Source organism: Triticum dicoccoides, chromosome 5A, assembly GCF_002162155.2.
Source record: "Triticum dicoccoides isolate Atlit2015 ecotype Zavitan chromosome 5A, WEW_v2.0, whole genome shotgun sequence".
NCBI classification, from domain to species: Eukaryota; Viridiplantae; Streptophyta; class Magnoliopsida; order Poales; family Poaceae; genus Triticum; species Triticum dicoccoides.
Window position 1 is genome coordinate 595,676,489 of NC_041388.1, and position 23,595 is coordinate 595,700,083.

The 23,595-nt window shown below is 43.5% G+C and overlaps 2 protein-coding genes across 2 annotated transcripts; both read left to right on the plus strand.

Annotated features, from left to right (window-relative positions):
- Positions 1 to 389: 389 nt before the first annotated feature.
- On the plus strand, positions 390 to 4,624 carry LOC119303177 (solute carrier family 25 member 44-like). The gene is made up of 6 exons (XM_037580273.1): positions 390 to 710; positions 982 to 1,363; positions 1,474 to 1,670; positions 2,259 to 2,400; positions 3,330 to 3,477; positions 4,179 to 4,624. The coding sequence occupies exons 1-6, from the start codon at positions 643 to 645 to the stop codon at positions 4,208 to 4,210; spliced, it is 969 nt and encodes a 322-aa protein (XP_037436170.1). The 5' UTR covers positions 390 to 642; the 3' UTR covers positions 4,211 to 4,624.
- Positions 4,625 to 5,668: 1,044 nt separating this feature from the next.
- LOC119303176 (cleavage stimulation factor subunit 50-like) lies at positions 5,669 to 10,411 on the plus strand. The gene is made up of 13 exons (XM_037580272.1): positions 5,669 to 6,050; positions 6,123 to 6,241; positions 6,322 to 6,391; positions 6,801 to 6,884; positions 6,973 to 7,059; positions 7,637 to 7,707; positions 7,858 to 7,909; positions 7,998 to 8,055; positions 8,541 to 8,635; positions 8,735 to 8,889; positions 9,579 to 9,687; positions 9,899 to 9,955; positions 10,045 to 10,411. Exons 1-13 carry the CDS (start codon positions 5,880 to 5,882, stop codon positions 10,189 to 10,191), a joined length of 1,275 nt encoding a protein of 424 aa, XP_037436169.1. The 5' UTR covers positions 5,669 to 5,879; the 3' UTR covers positions 10,192 to 10,411.
- Positions 10,412 to 23,595: the final 13,184 nt, after the last annotated feature.

Consider the following 23,595-nt stretch of genomic DNA (forward strand, 5'->3'; position numbering starts at 1 on the left):
ATAGTCGCTCTGCAACAGACCGACTGTTGCTTTTGAAGGGTTTGCAACAAGGGTGGTGTTGCAAAACTGGCCTTCGAGTAGATTCTGATGAGGCGGTCTTCGAGGTGGTCGACACGCACAATGTCAGTAGTCGCTGAGCGGAAGCGCTTCTAAAATCTGAAAAAAAAAGAAAACCTCATCACCAGGGTTTTTTTAATTTTCCGTTTAACTTTCAATCTGATAGCCACGCCGGTGGAAAACAAGCATAACGTGGCAACGACCACGCCGCATATCTCCCAAGAAAATAGCGAAGCAAACGGGCTTCGACGACGGAGCCCAACAACGACCACGCGGTTTTGCTTTGGGCTCAAGAAAGAAAAGTTTGGGCAGAACTGGCGACGCGACCCAAGAAGAGTACCCACCCGGGACGCCATTGACGCCTCCGAGCCAGAGGAGGCGAGGAACACATGCTCTCTTTCCCCCCCGCTGAAGAGTAGCTGCAGTTGTTGCCAAGACGGCCACGGAAGCGGAAGCGCAGGCCAGCGCACCACCCGGCGGGCCATTCTCGCCGAGCCCCCGCCCCCGCCCCCGCCCGCTTACGGCCGCGGCGGCGGCGCCCCTCCCCCGCGCTCTCGCCTCCGGGGATCGCGGGATTGGGCGGCGATGGACACCTCTACTAGGGCGGCCAAGATCCCCTCCCTCCCCCAACAGACGGAGATCAACTGGGACAAGTAAGCGCGCCCGCCTCCTCTCCCCCCCGCCGCCCCCCGGCAATTCGCCCCGTCTCGGGCGCTCCCGAGTATCTAGTTGTTAATCTCCCCGCCTCCCCCCTGCCGCAATTCGGAATTGGCATTAGAAAATTTCGATTTAGGAACTTGCCGTGGCTGCTGTTGTTCCCGGATGGAGCGCGATTGGGGAAGCTGTGGTGAATCACGGCTTCTAGGTAGCTCTCTGGTTGGAATTGGTATATTATTCTCAAACTGTGGTGTATACATGTTGCAGCCTCGACATGACCAAACTCTATGTGGTGGGGGCCGGCATGTTCAGCTGCGTGACCGTGGCGCTCTACCCGGTGTCCGTGATCAAGACCCGGATGCAGGTGGCCTCCGGGGAGGCCATGAGGAGGAACGCCCTGGCCACCTTCAAGAACATCCTCAAGGTGGATGGGGTGCCTGGGCTCTACCGGGGGTTTGGGACCGTCATCACCGGGGCTATCCCGGCTAGGATCATCTTTCTCACGGCGCTCGAGAAGACAAAGGCGACTTCGCTCAAGCTTGTCGAGCCACTTCAGCTGTCAGAGTCGATGGAGGCTGCCCTTGCTAATGGCCTTGGTGGTTTGACAGCGTCTCTGTGCTCGCAGGCTGTGTTTGTGCCCATTGATGTGGTATGCTTACTATTAGCCATTTCCAGTTTCCATGCTGCTGCAAAGAGTTGTGCTATGTTTGCCAGAGTAGGCAAATCCATTTATCATGTTTCTGTTGGCCTGTATCTCAGGTTAGCCAGAAATTGATGGTTCAAGGATATTCTGGTCATGTCAGATATAAGGGTGGAATAGATGTTGTTCAAAAGATTATGAAGTCTGATGGGCCATGGGGGTTGTACAGAGGATTTGGCCTGTCTGTTATGACGTATGCACCGTCTAGTGCTGTTTGGTGGGCAAGCTATGGGTTCAGCCAGCGTATGATTTGGAGGTTAGTAGTGATGGTCTAATTGGCTTATCACTATGTTTCTCTCTCTTAGCCTCTATGTTGTTTAAATTCATAGATTTCTTAAGTTGAACAAAGAAGAAAAGGCTAACTGTATGTATGTATATACTGGCAATGTCGATCTCTGTAATTATGCAACCTTCTTAAAACCGCCCCTTTGATGGTGACAGACTCTTTCAATCACATATCCATCTTTTGCTTTCCTGTTAGTAGTGATGGTCCAATAATGCCAAACTACAGTTTTATTTACATTGATCTATCTTTTTGGAAAACTCTGATCTTACTTTGGTGTGCTCTGGCTGATTTGCTTCGGTAATCTTTTCATATTTGCTGTCTTCCTATAGGTAGAAACAGTAACCATGATCAAGTGGTTTGGCTTATATAAATACCTCTCAGACACTAGGTACTCAGAAATACATAGTAGTGTGCTCTTAAGGGTCAGTACAGAAGTTAGTTTAGGGGAGTTCTTTCTTAATGGTGATAGCATCAAAATGTTAAGAATTGAAATAAAGTTATTTATCTTGTTAGCATAGCTACTTGAGCTCACTTCTGTTGTTCTGCTTGTGTAAACAGTGCTCTTGGCCATTTGAATGATAAAGAAGATGCTCCTAGTCAGTTGAAAATAGTCGGTGTTCAAGCAACAGGTGGAATGATTGCTGGGGCAGTGACCTCTTGTGTTTCAACTCCTCTAGATACAATCAAAACCAGGCTGCAGGTGACATTTATGTTTCTGATTATTGTTGCTTATTTCTGCCTAATTGGGTTTGAAGAAGTTCATTTTTCAAGACTGCCCTTGTAACTAGTGCTTATTAAGTTTCACGCTGATGCCATTAAGATGTCTATAACCTGACTCCGTTATCAGAATATCAGTACGATTATTAAGTAAGGTTTAGGAGCACGGGCATTTTGTCTTGAAGTTCATTGATGTCCATCTGAAAACATAAGTAACTTTTGTCTTGGATAATATATAGTAGCATGGGATTGAGGAGCTAGAATTCAGGAACAATCTTTGTTACTCCCACCGATCCAAAATAAGTTTCATGGTTTTAAGAGTAGGCAAGATATATTTCTTCTCTCAGTAGTGATCATTGGAAAGGCAAGCCACTGTATGTAAATGGATACTTGCACTCTCTCTGTTCCTAAATATATGACGTTTTGGTAGTTTAAATTGAACTGCCAAAACGCCATATATTTAGGAACTGAGGGAGTATTTCTTTATCTTATAGTTATTATGGGGTCAAAAGGGAAAATTTTCCTCTAAAGCTTTTTCCACAAACCTCTCTATTTAATAGTGAGTAGTAGCATAAATGTGTAATGTTGAAGTGGCTTAGAAGTTTTTCAAGGATATGACATGCACTTTATGGACACACTTCACAACTTTCTTAACATTACATGTTTTATCTGTGTTGATAGTGTCGAGTGTAGACTTTTAGTTAATTACAATCACACTTCTAGACTGTAGCGTTCAACCCCCAGTGTTCAATTTTTCTGGTGATGCTTTAAGAAAATGCTCCGTGCAGCTGATGTTTTCTTTATGTCATCAAGAATTTGCATTTTTTTTCTATTTCTTAACTGTACATGCATCCTGCGAATTATGGTTTTATATCAGCCACATTAATATTTTTTTTCTGTTTTTTCATCTAGGTTAATCAAAACAAGCCAAAAGCCAGTGAGGTAGTTAGAAGATTGATTGCTGAAGATGGATGGAAAGGTTTCTACAGAGGGTTAGGTCCAAGGTTTTTCAGCTCATCTGCTTGGGGTACATCAATGATCGTATGCTACGAATACTTAAGTATGGCCATCCTCCTTTCCAAGTCTTATATGTTTGTTTTTGTATATTCATCACATCTAATGCTATTTGCAATACAAAATTGCATATAATAAATACGCACTCTTACAGTTAACTGCATACTTGAGCATCTCATCTATACTTGTGGTGTCTGGTGGCATTGTGGTCACTTGTCATAATTTGTCCATATCTCCTGTAGGCTATACCATAACTCCCATATGCAATTTAAACCACACTTGAATACAATCTGAAACTGTGGAACTTCTATTCCTTTTTGCTCCCTGTAAGGTTACCTTACATGAAAGCTAGCACATTATGGATGATCGGATTCGTGCTGCACTGTCGTATATGGAAGGAGTATTGGCATATACGGATAGCAAATGCAGTTGGGTGGAATATCCGTGCTTTGCTTCGGCAGCAGCCTGGTCTGTCTTGTGGGACTATGGCCAGTGTATTCCTATTCGCAAACATGGCGTTTGTTAACAAGTTTTCCATGAATGAAAAGCATTTGTTTTATGAAATTTGATGGGTTGAACTTCCAGTAAAAGCCCATTCACAAAAGAAGGGTTGTTTGTAGTTGTATATTCAAACATGGAAGCTCCATACGATATTCCTCTCTAAAATAATTAAGATTTCTCATCTGATCTGAAACTATTCCTTTTTCTCTATTCCTAACTATAGTTTCCTTCTGGTTTTGTCCCCAGAGCGTGTATGTGCTAAAGTTGAAGAGGCCTGAGTCGGCTGACATCTCCTTATGTGGTTCCTGCAAAGACGCTGGAATTTTTGTTGGTAGCCGAAATGCAACAATACTATAAGAAGGCATCAGTGACACCCACCTGAAGCTCTGTTTCTCGCTGACTTGATAGCTAGACAGTGGTTCTTACAAACTTTGGTGCCCCTGGAGGGTATATTTTTTTGGCGGAATATTTGAGGCTCGTATTAGCTGCCTCTAGTGACAGCTATGGATTAGGCAGAATGCTCATATAAACCGAGAGATCAGATGTATTCGATTTCTATTCTTTTGAACTCCAAGGCTTTGTTATGGCGAGTCTGGTCGATTGGGACCAGTTGTAATGACACGTTAGGGGCAAGCTTCGCATTTGCTCGTTTCTCTGCTAAAATTTGTTTTTCCTTGTCAAGAAAGGCAGCAGCTCATTGTCTGATCCCTCCACAGTGTGCGTGTGTGTGTGTGTGTGATAAAAATATAGTTTGATTAAAAAAGAAAGTGTGGGACACATATCGTCTTGCCAAACTGGATGATTGAATGGCTACCAAATTATTGGCATGCCATAGGGCATAGGCAGGCTAAGGGCGTAAACTTTATCTCCCAACCCTAGCTGCCGCCACAGCTTTTGTACAAGCCGCTGCCTCCGGCGGCAAGAGGAGTGAGGACTTGTCTGTCTTGTTTTATTTTTCTTAGTTTACGGGGTGGTGGCGGTGATGATGTGTTAGAATAAGGTCTCTCCCTACCTTAACGGCATCCGATTTGGCGCCAATGAACGGACTTGTGAGTTTGTGTGCCTAGATTTGGTGGTTCCCTTTAGTTGTATGTCTTTCAAGTAGAGCTATTGGCTGGCTATTTGTGTGGCGATTTTGACGTCTTCTTTTGTATTGTTCTTGACCTGATTTCTCCAACTCCTGAACTGTGGTGATGGATTGCAAGCCTATCCTGGGGTGAAGCTTCAACCGAGTGACCTATAGATCTGGTCTTAACGAACGAGTGACTAAAATCTTGATGCTGCTTGACGAGTGACTAAAACCTGGTATGGCGAGGTCGTATGCAGCCGTCGCTTTTCTTTACTATTGGTTCAGTGCATTTTTCAATCTCCGGCGTGCAGCGTCCAATAGGAGGAAGAAGACTAGTATGCTTTTCAATGTGATTTTACTTTTTATTGGTCATTTTATGTTCGATTGTCAATCCATTTTCTCGATATTAATTAGATCTAAGATGTTTGTTGGGTGTCTTTACTCAAAAGTTTTTCCTTATAAGATGCCAATCCTTCTATGCTCATTTTAGTTCATATTTCTAGCCAATGTTGGTCAATACATCGACAAGCAAAAAATTCCATCAAAATTATATCTAGCCAGCTCATTTGGTAGGGCATTGCCCAAAGAAGAAGAGCTTCAGAATCGGCGTCTCCACAGATTACATTCCTCTAAACTGAGCCATGCGCTGACATTTATCTTGCTGGAAGCTTGCAGTTCTGTGAGATCGACTCCGATGTTGTAGCTCTGCTTCCACCGCCCAGATACTGACAACATATTTTTCACCTTCGTTCAGAGGTTCGCTCCGCTGCGAGAACACCGAACACATTTGCTCTGAAGCGGCAGAGCTTCAGCCCACTCCCACTCCATTTCAGTTGGCCCCCTTCCACCCCACGAGAGGAAGGTCGACGGGGGCCGAGATGGACGCGGCGGTGCAGGAGGCGAAGCTGCTGCGGCAGGTGAACGCCCTCATCGTGGCGCACCTCCGCGACCAGAACCTCACGCAGGCCGCCGCCGCCGTCGCCGCCGCCACCATGACCCCCAAGGCCGACGCCTCCGTCCCCAACCACCTACTCCGCCTCGTCGCCAAGGTATAACCCCCCTCTCCGCCCCCTCCCTCGCCTAGGGTTCCGGCCTAAACCCTCGCTGCTGTCGGCTCGCAGGGCCTCGCGGCCGAGCGGGAGGAGGCGGCCAGGGGAGGCGGAGCTCCCGCCGCGTTTGACTCCGGTGCTGGCGGCGGTGGGCTGGCGCGCCCGCTCGGCACCAATGCCGTGGATTTCAGGTGAAACCCATGATTGCTCGCGGTTCTGGCATTTGACAAATGAACTGTGTATATGGATTTGATTGTGAAGCTTACTGCAGTGTGCAGAATGTTAGGGGCCCGTCCAAGACTTTCCCCAAGCATGAAACCAGGCACATCTCCGATCATAAGGTAAGCATGGTTCCAATTTTCCCTTCGCTCAATCCACCATATGGATTTCCCCTTTTACTGCATTTCCTGCCAGGGTATACCATAGGAATTCACTTTTACCCTATTTCCTGCTGTGATGTTTATGAGATATCTGAATTCAACTGAGGAGCGGTATTTTCTAAACCCGAACATGGATGTTACTTATACACGTATATTATAAGCAACAGCAAGAAGTTTACATGGCTCACAGATCGAATGGATAATTTATCAGCATACAATCACCACCATTTACACGCTTTGCACCTCCCATGGCGCCTTCATAGTCACCCAGCTTGTAATTTTGTTGGCCCGGTTAATTAAGGTGTGACAGACCAGTTGGCAAGAAATATCATATATACTTTTTTCGGTGGTTTACTCTTATTTTGTGCAGAATGTTGCCAGATGTGCAAAATTTAGTCCTGATGGGAAATATTTTGCAACTGGAAGTGGGGACACATCCATTAAGTTCTTTGAGGTGAGCTTGAATTATCACTCTATCGCTGAGTACAGGATGTGCTTTCTTAGGTTCTAGTTCTTGCTCAATGTACGACTTCCACTTGCAGGTATCGAAAATTAAGCAGACGATGTTAGGAGACTCCAAAGAAGGCTCTGGCCGGCCTGTGGTCCGTACATTTTATGACCACGTGCAGGTTAGTATTTTACTGTTCAAGTCATTGGGTCTCTTCTCGTCCTGTTTTGGAATAGCTTCCTGTTAAGACTTCTTCTATTCATAGTTTGGTAGTTGCTTAGCCAACTTCCTGTACATAGCAGTGACAAGGTATCTAGCTTTGTAACTAGTATTCCAGGTAGTTACTTCTTCACCTTCTATATCTTGAATTGCCACCATAGGGTATTGAACTTTGTAACTGATGATTAGTAACTACTCCCTTCGTCCCATAATGTAAGATAGTGTCAAAAAACGTCTTACATTATGGGACGGAGGGAGTATTTCATTTGCTCCATTCATCCATGGTTCTGCTTATTTATCTTTAATTGTTTGAATTACCACCATGCCTTCTTTTTAGCAAGTAAACATCTTTATATTTGTAGGGTGCCAATGTGGCTGCCTAGTGCCTAGTGTCAAAAACATGGTTTGTAGTTCCTCCTATGTACTCTAGTTGTGGTTGAATTCATGGATTCAAGCCCCCATTATCCTTCTATAATTAAAGATTTATAGTTCCTCCTATGTACTCTAGTTGTTTTTGTAACATGTTTAATTTCTTGCAGCCCATCAATGATCTGGATTTCCATCCTATTAGCCCAATACTGATATCTGGAGCAAAAGATAATACGATAAAGTATGCTTATCATTGCTTTCCGCCTTCCTTGTTGTTTGTTATGCAGTTTGAGGAGTTCATACAGAGATTAAGGATAATTGGTCTGTTTACATATAACTATGATATCTCTTTTGAGTTGTATGTCCTTTGAACTTGAAACTTGCTTGACAGGTTCTTTGACTTCTCCAAAACTGCTGCAAGAAAAGCATTCAGAGTTATTCAGGTAGTAAAATGCTTAGTAACTGTATATACTCTAAATGGCATGTTTGTGGTGCCTGAATATTTTTTTTCTCCAATATTTACTTGAACAGGATACTCATAATGTTAGGTCTGTATGTTTTCATCCTTGCGGGGATTACATTTTAGCAGGTACTATGATCCTTTCTGTAATCAGGCTTTTGATCCTTTCTGTAATTAGGCTTTTGACCCTTTCTGTAATTAGACTTTTACCTGTAGCCTCTAGCTTTTTTGTTTTACACGATTATCAATTCTGATATTGCTTGGCTAGAGTTAAGAGTCGACTTATTTATAATGCATTTTAAAGAAACAATCATGTATAGTAGGCATTATTATATATATTTTCATGGTGTCCATACTCTAGCGGTTGCAGAATTATAACTCGCTAATGTGTTCTAGGTATGGCATAATATATCTAACTGAGAATATTTGGTGTCTGGCCAGGATTTGAGTTTTGGTCCAGAATCAGACTGCCGACTTCAATAATTTTTGGCATTGCCTATTTGTCAAATACCGACTAGTTTCGCGCAGTTTCAATTAGATGCCTACATTGCCATATTAATCTATTGAATATGCAATCCTTGGAAGCAGCTGACTTGGATACAAAATATTTTCAGGGACTGATCACCCAGTAGCTCATCTCTATGATGTAAACACTTTCACATGCTTCTTATCCGCAAATCGGCAGGACTCTAGTGCTGCCATCAACCAGGTATTTTCTTACTTTTGCTTCACAAGCTTTGTCATACAGTGGTTATAATTTCATGAAAGGCACACCATGGCAACCCTATATATACTTTGTGGGTGTCAGGTGCGTTACTCGGGTACTGGGAGCATGTATGTGACTGCTTCTAAGGATGGTTCTCTGCGCATCTGGGATGGAGTATCTGCTGAATGTATCCGTCCCATAATTGGAGCACATGGATCTGTAGAAGCTACGAGTGCAATTTTCACCAAAGACGAGAGGTTAGCAAGTGGCGGCATGTGTAAAATGCTTTTGGGGGACAAAGATATATGTGAATAAATAGTCTTAACATCATAATGTTTCAGCATTGTGTTGAGAATCTACCTTTTTTTCCGTAGAATCCCCAAAAGGATTAGGTTCCACTATCAAGAGATAACGGAACAACGAACTGTATCCAGCACCCAGGTGCAAAAACAAAAGAAAAAAATAGGTTTGTCCTAGCATCCAGGTGTTGAGAATCTACCTGTAAGTCAGCCTGATTCGTCCTAGTAAGAATGGATCAGTTCCAAGTGGTTAGTTGCCGTACCATTGCAGTTGCATACAGTCCATAAGGAATCATCCATTTTAGGATAAACAAGGACAGCAGTGATGTGCCATGGTTACTTGCCAGGGATGGACATACCTGAGCAATGAGGTGTCACGACTATCGTGAGGTGAATCCGACGGTCACACATCAGAGAAAGAGGACCTAACCTGGTCACTCTAGTGTGGATGCAAATGCAAAGCATTTCTCTGTTGTGCAGAAAGGCTTTGTTTTATGGTTAAAATTTGCAACTTTGCATGTACTTGCACATAAGATTGAATAATGAAGGACTTGGTCACCTATTTCGAGTTATTATATTCCTGGATTTGAGAAAAGTTTATGCTAGTATCCTGGCTATCTCTTATGAAGCCAAAAACGTTCTTTCAGGTACATCCTATCCAGTGGAAAGGATTCGTGTATAAAGTTATGGGAAGTTGGCACCGGAAGACTTGTGAAGCAATATCCAGGTGGTGTTAATACACAATTCCGGTGTCAGGTTAGTAGTACGATTCTGTACCATTATCCTTTTCTTTCTTTCTGATTTAACATACTACACATTTGGTCATACAAGCTGTTCTTGCTCCAATTGTAGCCAAGTATCTCAGCTAGTCAGCCTAGTCCATATGAAATATAGGTTGTAGCTTTGAGCTTGTAACTGAATGTACAACTAACATCATTGTTGCAATAAATTGACTTTTGTTGTTTAGGCTGCCTTCAACGAAACGGAGGAGTTTGTACTATCAACCGACGAGCAAAACAATGAGGTGAGTTTCAATTCAGACTAGTAATATCTGTGTTTCAGAAGGGAAAACCCTTCAGCACACGCCTCACTGTAATGCTGCCTGGTCTTCAGGTTGTCATCTGGGACGCACTTACTTCCGAGAGGGTGGCAAGATTGCCCTCTGGCCATACCGGCGCCCCTAGGTGGCTGGAGCACTCCCCTGTAGAGCCAGTGTTTGTTACATGCGGAAACGATCGATCCGTCAGATTCTGGAAATAAACGGCATAGATTCAATCCAACCTAGCATTCAAATCACGAAGTTTGTTGTATCATGAGTACTTCAGGGTAAAAGAAAGGAATGCTTGTAACTGTAGTGGCTGTACTTATAGGAGTACATGCTGTTGAAGCTTGACATCGTACCAAACTTAGTAGGGTAAGAATTTTTTTTTTGTCTGTTATGGCATTGAGATTGTGAAAGAGAAAAATCCATCTACAGTCACTGAACTTGTTTCAAAACTCACTTCTATACCTACTAATAAAAGAAAAAGAAATATGTATTCTTAGTCTGTCATGCTATTTTATTGAAACCCCCCTGATGTTTCTGACATTACGCCCGCAGTACATATCAAATGTTTTTTTAAAATACTCATATCTTCTAAACCGTAACTTCAAATTTAACATTGTTATATATGAAATTTGATTAGAAAAATATATAGAATCTGAATATGATGTTATTTTACCTGTTAACTATTTTAAAAAAATACTATCTAGGGTGCAATCTTAATCAACAGTGCATTATCCGTCTTTCTTTCGTATCGGTACTGATCCGGATTGTGGATGAACATCTCAGCAAAATCAGGATTGGAGACGAAATTGAAGATCGCTTGCTCGTTTCTTTGTACGTAATAAATCTACATGCGAGCCGTGTTTAAATAGAAGACATGTGGAATCTTGAACTTGTGTTTTTTTAGGTAAAGACCATCTTTGTTTCGGCCGTAGCTACAAATACTCAGATTATAGACCATTTTAAAATTAAAAGCATGTGATATTTTTTCTCCCGTTGCAACGCACGGGCCATTTTGCTAGTTGATCATAAATACAATCATATGGCTCCAGCTATCATGCTGTACCATGGCTCGCAGGACAAGATAAAATTATTACAACATATCGCATCTCATACAAACATATTGAAATAAATGAAGGCTTATACCACATCACATGCAAAACCTTCGACAAGAATGAGTTAGATGTCTCTAATCACTTTGCTAATTACCATGGTTGCTATAGTTAAGTTGGCAAAAATTTACTTTTCCTACAAATAATAAGCATGACACTTTACGTTGTTGGTTTAACCTTCGAGGTGTATGAAACACGAGACTTAATTAGAAATCTCGAGCTCCATACTAAACTTCGTCATTAAAGCGTGACCCTCGTGTAGATCATTATCTACATTGCCCTTCCTCCTTCACAAAGTTTGTCTTTAAAGATTATGAACGAACCCAAAGTATCTGAAGCATAACTATGGATGCTAGACCTTAGTAAGCCAGACCTTTGTAACAAAGCTCGAACATGCTGTCAAGATCAAAACCTCGCGAGATTAGAGGGGTTACAACATGAACGTTCAATAGTTAGAACCATCTAATCACCCTGCACATACATGCAATGCCGTATATCACCATATGCTCTAATCGTACCAGCATCTACTCATAGATTTGCTCATAATGCCACTGTAGGGGAACGTGCTACGCAACAAAAAGTTTATGCTACACGATCACACCCCGAACACTATGAAGATGGTGGTAATGATCAAACTCATCGACGGTGCAGAGTAGCGGAAGTTGCAACGAGTCAGTGCAGCTTAATGATCCCATCGATTCCGCAGCTAGGTTACACCTCCCAGCCGCAAGAATTGTTCTCCGAGAAAGTAAAATGATAATGATTTCTATCATGTATTGTACACTTTAACAGGACACAAGTTCATTACACAGTCAGGAATTGTATTTTGCAAGCAAAAGAGTCACTCCAATTTCCCCAATCAAATAGGCACACTCTCTGAGAAGTTACCGTTGAAGATTTACATGAGTGGTTAGACCCTGGATTGATCCGCAAGATAACTAAGGATTAAGGGATTATTACAGGCTATCTGATACGGTACACCGTAGATTAAGGGATTGACATCTGCACAAACTGATCTGACGGCAATAAATTCAGGAATAAATGCGAGCACCAGGATTTGAACCCCGATGGGCTGGAAATACCACAACCCCTCTAACCATCCAACCAAATATCTGACATCAGCTAGTTCGAATCCATTTTCGTATTTATTTTTCGCGGGCGAGTATTTCCGTTTTCGTAAATATGGGCCAGATTCGATGTCGTGAGACAGCAGCATACGCGATCGGAGTTCGAATCATGTTTATATTTATGCAAAAAAGATGGGCAGCACAAGCTAGGACGTCCGGGCGTTTCGGGCACAGACACCCTCTCGATGTCGGTCCCAGCCTCTGTATATTTATGCAGCGGTGCGTCTGCGTACTTGTGTTTCCGAGCACAGAAGTTACGCCATCCAGAGCTTGATCGAGCGGTATCGATCCATGGCCTCCACAATTCCGCCGTGGTCTGAAATCCCACAGGACATCCTGGGCCTCGTCATCGACCGCCTCTACTCCTCCCCTGGCCACACACGCTTCTCCGCGGCGTGGTCTAAAATCTTGCTCGCCGTCCCTGTCGCCGCCGCCAACCGCCGTGGCTTCCAGCACCTGTGCCGCCGTACCCGGCACTCGGCCGCTGCCGACCGTGCCCGCTTCCGCGCCGTGTGCCGCTCATGGCATCTGGCTATGCGCCAACATGTTTCGACGACACCTGAGGCGTTGCCATGGATTGTCATGTCAGACGGCTCGTTCTTCACACATTCCGACGGCGGCTGCAGCGCGCCACGCCGTCTCCCTTCCCTGCCGGAGAACGCAAGATGCATTGGGTCCACTGATGAGTGGCTTGCCCTTGACTGCACTGATGCAGAAAACATGCACACCCACTTCTTGCACAATCCTTTCTCCAACACGACGGTGCCGCTCCCCGAGTTGAGCCCTATCATCGGTGATGTCTCTGAGTTTTTCGAGGTCCACAAAGTGCTATTGCGGTCAAGCCCTCATGACATCGTTGCTCTCATGACCAACAACTCTAATCATCCCATCATATTAATCCGACCAGGAAAGGGTGTATGGCTGCCTAAGCCGGATACAACACCCTTCAACCTCATCATCGATATTGTTTTTCTTGAAGCGGCATCACTCAGGCTGAGGACCTTGCCTCTGTCAGTATTGATTTTGATGACCATGGCATACCGACCGTTACCACTACAGAGCGCCTCATCAAACACCCACCCTTGGAAAATTGTGATTTTGATGTATGGAGCGATGTTGATGAAAAGTTGGAGGCCAACGATGGTATGGGTGATAAGCACGAGGTTGAGAACGGTGGCGACGACCATGATGAGGAACTGAATGAAGTGGATGCTCGCGCACATGCCTTATATGAATTCAAAAAGAGAACCGGTGATGGCATGATTCTCGAAGGCACGACCTATTTGGAAGATAGCGAGGTGCCATATGAGCCCAATGATCTCATCTCGGTCAATTGGTACTTGATCGAGTCTCGTGGAAAGTTGCTCATGGTGAGACGACAAGTGCAATGGCCTCTATATGGTATAGGCTTCACTCGCAAGGTGGAGGTTTTCAAAGCGAATATCAGCGCAGGTGCATGGGTGCCAGTTTCAGGTGGGATCGATAGTCAAGCGCTTTTCATTAGCAGCCGCTTCAGTAAATCAATTTGTGCTTGTGAAAATGTGGAACAGGACACTATCTATTTTATCAACACAGGTGAAATGTTCAACACCAGATCACAAAGCATGAGCCCACCTCAAAGGGACATCGATCGCCGGCGGTCAATGTGGATCTTTTCCTCGGAGATTGTGGTTTAATAATTTTTGTAATATCGTAGGGTTAATTTAGATAAATGGTCCACATGTACATTTTCATAAGTTAGTTGTTTCTGAAAGTGCGTTATATCGACTAGAGGGGGGGGGGTGAATAGGCGATTTTTATGAAAGTCTTCAGAACATGGGAGTTTTAAAGACAAACGATAAAATTAAACCTATTACCATGCAGCGGAAGCTAGACTACACTAGGCAAACCATAGTCAAGTATTCAATGAAGTGAAAGCACAAAGACTAATAGCAGCTAGGTAGTAAGGATCAGGTAGGAAGATATTGTGAAGCCAAACAAAACACGCAGTCACTCAGTGAAGACAAATGATAAAGCAAACATACAATGACTTCACAAGGAGAAACAATAAGTAAAGTGAAGTGAAGATGAAACCAGTGACTCGTTGAAGACAATGATTAGTTGAACCAGTTCCAGTTGCTGTGACAACTGTACGTCTGGTTGGAGCGGCTAGGTATTTAAACCTTAGGACACACAGTCCCAGACACCCAGTCCTGAACACGCAGCTCAGGACACCCAATCCTCACCGTATTCTCCTGGAGCTAAGGTCACATAGACCTCGCCCAATCACTTTGGTAAGTCTTCAAGGTAGACTCCCAAACCTTCACAGACTTCGTTCACTGGCAATCCACAATGTCTCTTGGATGCTTAGAACGTGACGCCTAACCGGCTGGAGGATGCACAGTCCTCAAGTGTAATAAGTCTTCAGATCACACAGACAAGAAGACTTAAGTGATGCTCAATTCTCTCTGGCTCTATGGTTAGGTCTTTATCCTCGCAAGGAATTCTCTCTCAAAGGCTTCAAGGTGGGTTGCTCTCAAACGACAAAAGCCGTACTCTCAATCTGATCAGCCAACCATTTATGGTTGTAGGGGGTGGGCTATTTATAGCCACTTGGCAACCCGACCTGATTTGTCCGAAATGACCCTGGGTCACTAAGGAACTGACACGTGTCCCAACGGTCAGATTTCAAACTCACACGGCAACTTTACTTGGGCTACAAGCAAAGCTGACTTGTCCGACTCTGGACAAGATTCGCTCTCATTGTCTTCACTCGAAGACATAGGTTTTTGGTTTAGGCATCACTTCAGTCATTCTGACTGGTTCTCTTGGACCCCACTTAACAGTACGGTGGTTCCTATGACTCAACACAAAAGAAAAAGAACTACAAAAGATCTAAGTCTTCGAGCTCCATAGGCTTCATATCGTGTCTTCTCTTGTCATAGTCTTCAATGTGAATATCTTCATATACCACCTTTGACTTCAATATCTTCATATATTTTTAGGGGTCATCTCCGGTAGTAAAACCGAATCATGAGGGACTTCTACCTGTGTTATTCTGCAATTCTCACAAACACATTAGTCCCTCAACTAGGTTTGCCGTCAATACTCCAAAACCAACTAGGGGTGGCACTAGATGCACTTACAGTTTCGATAATTGATTGTGAAAATCATATACGATATGTCCTAGGCACAAAAGCTTTTAGTCATGAGCTGGCGACCAACTTATAGCCCCTTTCTAAGCAGTTCACACGAAAGCCTTGTTAATGCACCCACGCACCAAGAACCTAGTATTGCTGCTACATTATGCTAGGAATGAAATGAGTGAAGTCTGAATTGACGAGGCCGGGCCATCTTCAAAATGGACTCTCAAACCGTCGCAACCATGTTGTCGCCCTAGATTCGTCCTTGGACTGGTTCGGGCGTTCTTTGTCCCGCAAGTCAAAAGCAAACTAGGGGAGACATTGCGGGAGTTTGGACAGCAGCCTCGTAGGACTCTGACACACCCGGCCCACCTAACACCCCTCCTGAAAGTGCATCTAATCCCGTGATTTTGATAACTAGTAAATGCGCACGTGCAACACACGTTAATATTTAGGTAATATATTAATTGCATGCGGATATTAGGTATGCTATTATTTGTGTGTTAATCATGTGATTAGTGTAATATTTGGTATGATATTAATTGCACGTTAAACATGTTTAATGCTCGCCATTGGAGCAGTCTAGGTCGTTGGATTAACTTAGTTCGATGGGCGATATCAATTGGATCTGCCCCTTTGGGTCTTTTTATATTGGTATAGATTCATCACAACATATACATCTATAAGTGCATCTAGTGCCATCCCTAGTTGGTTTTGGAGTATTGACGACAAACCTGGTTGAGGGACTAATGTGTTTGTGAGAATTGCAGGATAACACAGGTAGTAGTCCCTCATTGATTCGGTTTACCTACCGAAGATGACCCCTAAAAATGTGTGAAGACATTGAAGATAATGGTGGTATGTGAAGATATTCACATTGAAAACTATGACATGAGAAGACATCGCATGAAGTCTTTGGAGCGTGAAGACATAGTTGTTTCGTAGTTTCATTTTCTTCTTTGTTGAGTCATAGAAACCACTATACTGTTAAGTGGGGTCCAAGTGAACAAAGTCAGAGTGACTAAAGTGATGCTCAACCAAATCATATGTCTTCAAGCGAAGACAATGGGAGCAAGTCTTATTCAGAGCTGGATGAGTCAGCTTAGCCCAAGTCAAGCTGTCGCGTGTGTTTGAAATCTGACCATTGGAACACGTGTCAGTTCCTTAGTGAGCCATGGTCATTTTGGACAAATCAGGTCGGGTTGCCTAGTGGCTATAAATACCCCACCCCTACACCATAAATTGGTGGCTGCTCAGAGTTAGTGCACGGCTTTTGTCGTTTGAGAGCAACCCACCTTCGAAGCATTTGAGAGAGAGATCCTTGCGAGGACAAAGCCCAAAACACCCAGAGCCCAAAGAGTGTTTGGCATCACTAAAGTCTTTCTGTCCGCGTGATCTGAAGACTTGTTACACTTGAGGACTGTGAATCCTCCAGCCGGTTAGGCGTCGCGTTCTGAGCATCCAAGAGTTATTGTGGATCGCCGGTGAACGAAGTCTGTGAAGGTTCAGAAGTCTACCTTGAAGACTTACCTGAGTGATTGGGCGAGGACTGGGTGTCCTTAGCTCAAGCGGAATAAGGTGAAGACGCGGTCTTCTGAGTTAAATCCCAGCGTCCCTAACCAGACGTACAGTTGTCACAACAACTGGAACTGGTCCAACAAATCCTTGTCCTCACCAAGCGACTGGTTCTATCTTCTCCCTATCTTTATTTACAATTTGTCTTTGTGAAGTCATTGCCTGCTTGTGTTACCTGTTTGACTTCATTGTGTGACTTCTATTGTTGTTTGGCTTCATACTATCTTCCATCCTGATCATCACTACCTAGCTGCTATTAGTCTTCATGCTTTCACTTCATTGAATACTTGACTATGGCTTGCCTAGTGTAGTCTACCTTCCGCTGCATGTCAATAGGTTCATTTCTACTGTTTGTCTTCGAAACTCCCATGTTTTGAAGACGTTCATAAAAATCGCGATAACTAGCACTTTCAATTGGTATCAGAGCAAGGTACTCCCTTATTTTGTGTGATTCGGTTTAACCACCTGGAGTTTTAGCTATATCGACTGCAAGGATAATCAAAGTCTCCGCTGCGTGCCCTGTCTTCGATGTCACTGATTACTGTTGGGGAACGTAGTAATTTCAAAAATTTCCTATACACATGCAAGATCATGGTGATGCATAGCAACGAGAGGGGAGAGTGTTGTCTACGTACCCTCGTACACCGAAAGCGGAAGCGTTAGCACAACGTGGTTGATGTAGTCGTACGTCTTCACGATCCGACCGATCCAAGTACCGAACGCACGACACCTCCGAGTTCAGCACACGTTCAGCTCGATGACGTCCCGCGAACTCCGATCCAGCAGAGCTTCACGGGAGAGTTCCGTCAGCACGACGACGTGCTGATGGTGATGATGTTGCTACCGACACAGGGCTTCGCCTAAGTACCGCTACATATGACCGAGGTGGAATATGGTGGAGGGGGGCACCGCACACGGCTGAGAGAGATCAACTGATCAACTTGTGTGTCTAGAGGTGCCCCCCTGCCCCTGTATATAAAGGAGCAAGGTGGGAGGCCGGCCGACCCTCTATGGGCGCGCCAGAAGGAGGAGTCCTCCTCCTAGTAGGAGTAGGACTCCCTTTTCCTACTCCTACTAGGAGGAGGAAAGGAAGGAGGAGAAGGAGAAGGAAGGAGAAGGAGGAAAAAGAGGAAAGGGGGGCCGGCCCCCTAGTCCAATTCGGTTTGGGCTAGGGGGGCCGCGCGCCCTGCCTCATCTCTTCCATCACTTGGCCCATGAGGCCCATTGCTTCTTCCTCGTATTCCCGTAACTCCTTGGTACCCCTGAAAATACCTGAGTCACTCGGAACCTTTCCGATGTCCGAATATAGTCGTCCAATATATCGATCTTTATGTCTCGACCATTTCGAGACTCCTCGTCATGTCCCCGATCTCATCCGGGACTCCGAACTACCTTCGGTACATCAAATCACATAAACTCATAATACAATCGTCACCAAAACTTTAAGCGTGCGGACCCTATGGGTTCGAGAACTATGTAGACATGACCGAGCCATGTCTCTGGTCAATAACCAATAGCGGAACCTGGATGCTCATATTGGCTCCCACATATTCTATGAAGATCTTTATCGGTCAGACCGCATAACAACATACGTTGTTCCCTTTGTCATCGGTATGTTACTTGCCTGAGATTCGATCATCGGTATCTCAATACCTAGTTCAATCTCGTTACCAGCAAGTCTCTTTACTCGTTCCGTAATACATCATCTTGCAACTAACTCATTAGTTGCAATGCTTGCATGGCTTATGTGATGTGCATTACCGAGAGGGCCCAGAGATACCTCTCCGACAGTCGGAATGACAAATCCTAATCTCGAAATACGCCAACCCAACAAGTACCTTCGGAGACACCTGTAGAGCACCTTTATAATCACCCAGTTACGTAGTGACGTTTGGTAGCACACAAAGTGTTCCTCCGGTAAACGGGAGTTGCATAATCTCATAGTCATAGGAACATGTATAAGTCATGAAGAAAGCAATAGCAACAAACTAAACGATCAAGCTATGCTAACGGAATGGGTCAAGTCAATCACATCATTCTCCTAATGATGTGATCCCGTTAATCAAATGACAACTCATGTCTATGGTTAGGAAACATAACCATCTTTGATCAACGAGCTAGTCAAGTAGAGGCATACTAGTGACACTCTGTTTGTCTATGTATTCCCACATGTATTATGTTTCCGGTTAATACAATTCTAGCATGAATAATAAACATTTATCATGATATAAGGAAATAAATAATAACTTTATTATTGCTTCTAGGGCATATTTCTTCAGTCTCCCACTTGCACTAGAGTCAATAATCTAGTTCACATCGCCATGTGATTTAATACCAATAGTTCACATCACCATGTGATTAACACCCATAGTTCACATCGACATGTGACCAACACCCAAAGGGTTTACTAGAGTCAATAATCTAGTTCACATCGCTATGTGATTAACACCCAAAGAGTACTAAGGTGTGATCATGTTTTGCTTGTGAGAGAAGTTTAGTCAACGGGTCTGCCACATTCAGATCCGTAAGTATTTTGCAAATTTGTATATCAACAATCACAGAGCTACTCTAGCTAATTGCTCCCACTTTCAACATGTATCCAGATTGAGATTTAGAGTCATCTGGATCAGTGTCAAAATTTGCATCGACGTAACCCTTTACAATGAACCTTTTGTCACTTTCATAATCGAGAAACATATCCTTATTCCACTAAGGATAATTTTGACCAATGTCAAATGATCTACTCCTAGATCACTATTGTACTCCTTTGCCAAAAACAGTGTAGGGTATACAATAGATCTGGTACATAGCATGGCATATTTTATAGAACCTATGGCCAAGGCATAGGGAATGACTTTCATTCTCTTTATATCTTCTACCGTGGCTGGGCTTTGAGTCTTACTCAGTTTCACACCTTGTAACATAGGCAAGAACTCTTTCTTTGACTGTTCCATTTTGAACTACTTCAAAATCTTGTCAAGGTATGTACTCATTGAAAAACTTATCAAGCGTCTTGATCTATCTCTATAGATCTTGATGCTCAATATGTAAGCAGCTTCACCGAGGTCTTTCTTTGAAAAACTCCTTTCAAACACTCCTTTATGCTTTGTAGAATAATTCTACATTATCTCCGATATGTCACTCACATATACTTATCAGAAATGATGTAGTGCTCCCACTCACTTTCTTGTAAATACAGGCTTCACGGCAAGTCTGTATAAAACTATATGCTTTGATCAACTTATCAAAGCATATATTCCAACTCTGAGATGCTTGCACCAGTCCATAGATGGATCGCTGGAGCTTGCATATTTTGTTAGCACCTTTAGGATTGACAAAACCTTCTGTTTGCATCATATACAACTCTTCTTTAATAAATTCATTAAGGAATGTAGTTTTGTTTATCCATTTGCCAGATTTCATAAAATGTGGCAATTGCTAACATGATTCGGACAGACTTAAGCATAGATACGAGTGAGAAACTCTCATCGTAGTCAACACCTTGAACTTGTTGAAAACCTTTTGCGACAATTCTAGCTTTGTAGATAGTAACACTACTATCAACGTCCGTCTTCCTCTTGAAGATCCATTTAATCTCAATGGCTCGCCGATCTTTGGGAAAGTCAATCAAAGTCCATACTTTGTTCTTATACATGGATCTCATCTCAGATTTCATGTCCCCGATCTTATCCGGGACTCCGAACTACCTTCGGTACATCAAATCACATAAACTCATAATACAATCGTCACCGAAACTTTAAGCGTGCGGACCCTATGGGTTCGAGAACTATGTAGACATGACCGAGACATGTCTCCGGTCAATAACCAATAGCGGAACCTGGATGCTCATATTGGCTCCCACATATTCTACGAAGATCTTTATCGGTCAGACTGCATAACAACATACGTTGTTCCCTTTGTCATCGGTATGTTACTTGCCTGAGATTCGATCGTCGGTATCTCAATACCTAGTTCAATCTTGTTACCGGCAAGTCTCTTTACTTGTTCCGTAATACATCATCTTGCAACTAACTCATTAGTTGCAATGCTTGCATGGCTTATGTGATCTGCATTACCGAGAGGGCCCACAGATACCTCTCCGACAGTCGGAGTGACAAATCCTAATCTTGAAATACGCCAACCCAACAAGTACCTTCGGAGACACCTGTAGAGCACCTTTATAATCACCCAGTTACGTTGTGACGTTTGGTAGCACACAAAGTGTTCCTCCGGTAAACGGGACTTGCATAATCTCATAGTCATAGGAACATGTATAAGTCATGAAGAAAGCAATAGCAACAAACTAAACGATCAAGTGCTATGCTAACGGAATGGGTCAAGTTAATCACAGCATTCTCCTAATGATGTGATCCCGTTAATCAAATGACAACTCATGTCTATGGTTAGGAAACATAACCATCTTTGATCAACGAGCTAGTCAAGTAGAGGCATACTAGTGACACTCTGTTTGTCTATGTATTCACACATGTATTATGTTTCCGGTTAATACAATTCTAGCATGAATAATAAACATTTATCATGATATAAGGAAATAAATAATAACTTTATTATTGCCTCTAGGGTATATTTCCTTCAATTTCCCCTACTGGAAGAATAAGATGCGCATGCATCTTGAAGCCATTGATGTCGATCTATGGTATGTTGTCAAGAACGGCATTCCCAAGACTGGTGAAGATGGCACCCCTGCTGATGTCAAGAAGTTCATTCAACTGGATTCTACTACCAAGAACATCATCTGTGGTCATCTGACCAAAGGACAATATGGCCGTGTGAGTGCTCTGGAAACGTCGAAGCTTGTCTGGGACTGGCTCTCCAAGGTCAACGAAGGCGTCTCAACCCAGAGAGATCAAAGGATCAGTGTCCTTCACAACCTCTTCAACCGCTTCAAGAGAAACGACAATGAGAATGTTCAGCTCACGTTTGATCGCCTCACTGACTTCACAAATGAGCTTCATGCTCTCGGCGCCACTGAGATCACCAAGCATGAAATCGTCAAGACACTCCTGAGATCACTTCATAGCTCGTTTGACACCCTAGCCCTGATGATTCAAGAACGCCCTAACTTCAAGACACTCGATTCGTCTGACATACTTGAGAGGCTCAACACACATGAGTTTCAACTATCTGAGAGAAGAGATATCTATGGTCCCAACTATGGCCGAACGCACGCTTTGAAGGCAAAAGCCACTTCCTCATCTGAAGAAGAATCTGACTGCAGTTCTGGTGATCCTGAGGAAATTGGAAAGGAGCTTGCTATGCTTGTGAAGAAGTTCCAGAAATTCAACAAGAAGAAAGGCTTCAGAAAGTCTTCACGATCCAGCTCAAGAAATGATGAAGCTTTTACTCATGATCACAAGAAGAGAACATGCCACAAGTGCAAGAAACCTGGTCACTACATCTCTGAGTGTCTGCAGTGGGACAATGAAAACAAGAAGAAGAAGAAGAAGAAGAAGAAGAAGAAGAAGAAGAATAAGAGCAAGGAATATGATTCTGATGATAAGAAGAAGAAGAAATCCTCAAAGTCTTCTTCCAAGTCTTCATCAAAGTCTTCATCACACAAGAAGAGCTCATCTGGCAAGGCTCGTGCTTTTGTTGGCAAGGAGATGGATTCAGAGGAGGAGTCTGCTTCCGAGGAGGCGGAGGTGGAGTCTGAGGAGGAGTCCGACTCTGGCGTTGCAAGTCTGGCTCTATCTACAGCCTACGTTGCCAAGTCCATCTTCAACACTGAAGACAATGGCCCCGTCACCTACGCTGATGCTAATGACAAGGACGACTCCGCTCCCACCTACTGCTTCATGGCACGTGGTGCCAAGGTAAACTCACACGATGCTTACTTTCAAACATCAAGTGAAGATGACTTTGATTGTGAATCCAAACCCAGCTACAAAACACTTGCTAAAATTGCAACTAAACAACAGAAAGCTATGGAACATATTCAAAAACCGTTAGACAAAAGCGATGACCTGTTGGACGCGGAAATGACCCGATCTCAATCCTTAATTGAAGACGTAAAAAATCTTCATGTTAAGTATGAGGAACTTGAAAGTCGTCATGAAACGCTCTCAACAGCTTATGAAAAGCTTTCCTATGATTATCTTCAAAGGAAGCAAGAACTTGAAAAATTGAGAGCAGTTCATGAAGATCTTCAAAAAGAAAACGAGTCACTTCGTGCTCAACAGATCAGTCCCGCTCAGGAAGGATTTGAACCACCATGTCTAAAATGCCTTGAGCGTGATAACGCTACTTCTGTTGCTGAATGTTCTACTGCTGCTACTGTTGCAATATCTTCAACTGTTGATGTGGTAACTAACCCCTCTGCCGAGGATGCCACTGCTATTGCTGATGAAAATGCTAGGTTGAAGACATTTCTTGAGACAGGGATGTACAAAAGTCTCAAAGGGCATCAGACACTATGTGATGTCCTCAAAAAGCAGATTATGAACCGAAACCCTAGGAAAGAGGGTGTTGGGTTCGAGAGGAAAATGAATGTTGATGGTTCTTACTGGAAGCCTGAGCAGTACCCCAAAACCACATGGGTTGCTGCAAAGGAACCTTCAGTGGATCCATCCACCATATCTGGCTTCACTTGTGTTAACCCTATTATCATTGATGAATCCTTTGATGCAAACTATAAACTATTTAAGAATCAGAATGGTGAAGTG